The 3,442-nt window shown below is 52.1% G+C and overlaps 1 protein-coding gene across 1 annotated transcript in view; it reads right to left on the bottom strand.

Moving 5' to 3' along the window:
- ZNF441 (zinc finger protein 441) overlaps positions 1-2,844 on the bottom strand; it is a 14,345-nt gene extending 11,501 nt beyond the window's left edge. The window contains exon 1 of the mRNA XM_023188650.1: positions 2,654-2,844. Within this exon, the coding sequence (XP_023044418.1) occupies positions 2,654-2,656 (3 nt within the window). The 5' untranslated portion in view covers positions 2,657-2,844. The remainder of the gene's footprint in view (positions 1-2,653) is intronic.
- Between the last annotated feature and the right edge of the window lie 598 nt (positions 2,845-3,442).

Here is a 3,442-nt window from a genome sequence, read left to right on the forward strand (position 1 = left end):
ATCAGCTGGGCGTGGTGGCATGTGCCTGTAGTCCCAGCTACTTGGGAAGCTGAGGTAGGAGAATCACTTGAACCCAGAAGGCGGAGGTTGCAGTGAGCTGAGATCATGCCACTGCACCCCAGCCTGGGCGCAGAGTAATACTCCATCTCAAAAAAAAGAAAGAAAAGAAAAGAAAGAGAAAGATGCCCTTATTAGACAACTGATCTGCTGTTTGAAACTGAATTCCCAGCCTGTTTTACAGCTTTGAGAAATGAGTATCTGTTGTTTAAGGCATGCAGTCTATGGTAATTTGTTATAGTTGCCCAAAGGACTAAGTTAGGAAGGGTCTTTCTCTATCACACATCAAGGCTTTGAAGACTATAGTAATCAGGAGAGTATGGTATTAGCAGACTGATAGATACATAAACCAATGAAAAATAGCAAATTCTGGAACAAGAGCATCTACTTAAGGTACAAGAACCTATGACACAGCAGGTATTGCCAGGCAGTGATACAAATGAGGGACACTTCAACAGAAATGATAGAGACAAATGGTTATCTATAGGAGAATAATCCATCTTCTGCCCAGCATCTCCATATACAATGATCAACTAACTATAGACTTTCCGGTTTTCATTAATTTTTACTCAGTTTGTTACCTCAGCTTCCATTTTGAATGTGGTTTTATGTTTATCATACCAAAAAAGGGGTTTTATGACCCTTGACACAGTTTCTAGTTCTCTATCTTCTCCCAGTTCTTCAATTTGGTTGATCCATATGCATCCCTTATACCATCATCTCCTTTCACCACCTCCCTATGGGTGCAGAGTGTGTCAAGTCAGGTCCTCCTATCACCTGGAACATCCTCCATCCCCATGCTGCTCACCAAAGTGCTCAGTAACCACGACCCCAGGAGACACTACATTGTTAGCTTTTCAGGTTCTCGCACCACCTCAGTGGGGTTGGTTTTCCTGTCCTTAGGGATAGTTTTCTCCCTTCATTAGTGTGAGAGCATCAGAAGGGAAGAATCATTTCAGTCCTGTCCCCTTAATACCACCATCCAATTGGTTGACCAGCCATATATTCCCAAGAAAGGGATGGGGGAAGAAAAGCTGAGTGTTCTAAGGAAGTAGCTTCTTGAGGAAGGGTATACCAGGAGACTCCTACTACAGGGCATCACACTACTTCCCTACAAGGTCCCACCATCTCCACCTCAGGGTGTCCTCTGGAAGGAGTGACACAGTGACTGATATTCACTTGACACTACAAGAGACTTGGCAGTTGTGGGCATCTTGGGGTAGCCCCAGGCAGTTCTGAAACCCAGGACCAGGAAACCATAGAGGATGGGCTGGGGACTCATCACCCTGTAACGTTTCCAAAGAGGAACCTTAATCCAAACACATTCTCAAAAGGTGTCTCTGTCTAGGGATGATGAAGGGAGGGCAGTAACAAAAATTTTATTTATTAATATTCATTTTTTTTTTACAGCCAAGTGTCGTGGTTTTTCTCTGCTTCTTCGCATGTGAAATGTTCATAAACACAAAACCTTTTACAAAGAGCCATATATTGCCATGTATAAACAAAATGACAATTAAAATACTAGCCTCTGTTTGAAATATAAACTGGGGGACAAGGAGTTCATAAAGTTGCTGTGAATTGAGAAGAGAAAGCCTGAGGAAGGCTCTGGAAGCCAAGGGATTTTCTGTCCGCCCTAGGAGGAGTTAGGATGAGAGAACACAGTGGTGGACTTGAGACCCTGCTGCCCACATCTCTGGAAGACTCGGAGGGGAAGCGGTCGCCCTTGGGAAGAAAGAAGGGACTGAGGACCAAAGAGACCGCAGCTCCTCCCACACACAAACCCCACACACAAGTCGGCCTGGTGACCTGTCGTCACCGTGCAGCCTCCTCACCGGGCTCACAGGAACTGCGAGCCAGGCTGGAGGCGAGATTGCAGTTAGATATTAACCAGGTGCCCTCAGCCCCGCTGCCTCACGGGGTCGCCTCCCTGAGAGTCAGGTCACAGCAGATGCTGACCGCGGGCTGCCCCATTGTGCCTGGGGATAAGATCTCTGAGAGTTGCTCAAGAGTCGCCTGAGTTCTTTCTCACATCCTGAATTCCAGTGGAAAGGCTGGCGCCAAGCAGGCTGAAGACCCCACGAGGGAGCCCACTCAGCAGAAGAAAGCGGTTTCACCTCCCGACCCAGGAGTCACCCCTCACTTCCCCACCATCCAGCGACCCCACGCCCCAGCCGCCCCCATCCACACCCCTAAACACCTCATCGCCCAAACCTCTCAGGAAGGCGGATCTGGGGTGTCCTCCCCTCTCCCCCCATTCAACTGTTTCTGCTGCAGCCCTCAGCGTCTCGGTGCAGTTACTCGGGCCGCGAACCTGTGCCGGTTACAGCCGCACAATCCGGGGAAACGCGGGGCTGCTGGCGCGTAGTTGCCCAGAGAGGCCGCCAGGGCCAGGGCCGCAGTGGCCGCGCAGAGACGGGACAGGACGCCCGGGGTCCCAGCTGCCGCCCCAGCCCCATCCTGCGGCCGAGAGGGCCAAGGGCCGAGCTGCGCCAGGGTGTCGCCAGCGGGGAAGCCCTGGTGCCACCACAGCCGGTTCCGGCCGGTTCCAACCAGTCTCTCCTCTCACGCGTCGGGACACCAGACCTCACACACTCACCATTTCCCGGCTTCCGGTGTCCAGGTTCCTCCCTCTGCCTCCCGCTGTCAATGCGGGTCCCAGCGAGACAGAAGCTGCCACAGACGTTCCAGGGCGTCTCTCAGTGACAGAACCCGGAGCCCAGTGCGGGGGCGTGGAGAAGACTCGGCGGGTTCTTTGAACCTTGCACCGTCCTCGGGGCAGCGCGCCTGATTGACAGTTCCCACGAACCCGCCCCGCAGCCCTGATTGGATAGTGCGCCAGGTCCCTCCCCCGGGGACTGAGTAACGGAAGAAGCGATCTCAGCTGCGGAGTGGAGCCTGATAAACAGATTCCAGACACAGGCTTTGAGAAGACTAGCTTCCTCCCTGCGCTGTGACCTGACCCCCTCCCAGGGGACATTTGCATTTAGGCAGTATGTCCTGATTGTACTCAGTGGGACCTTTCTCCTTCCTCCTGGACAGGGACCCACAAGTCTGTGCAGGAAATTCCAGACTCACTGTCCAGTTGAGCTATCCCCTGATTTGAGAGCAGGAAGGGAGCCCAGGCCACACTGCAGCAGGAGGGAGGGCCTGATGTCCTCCAGGAATCAGGAGTTTGGGATAAGGCTGTTGGCTGCACAAGCTAAGCCTTTCTTCCACCTTATCTCTCAATCTAATTTTCAGTGCAGAAGATAAAAACACCCCAACAAGGCCTGGCGTGGTGGCTCACACCTGTAATCCCAGCACTTTGGGAGGCCGAGGCAGGTGATCACCTGAGGTCAGAAATTCGAGACCAGTCTGGCCAACATGGTGGCTCTGTCTCTAAAAT

This window comes from Piliocolobus tephrosceles, chromosome 21 (assembly GCF_002776525.5).
Source record: "Piliocolobus tephrosceles isolate RC106 chromosome 21, ASM277652v3, whole genome shotgun sequence".
NCBI lineage: Eukaryota > Metazoa > Chordata > Mammalia > Primates > Cercopithecidae > Piliocolobus > Piliocolobus tephrosceles.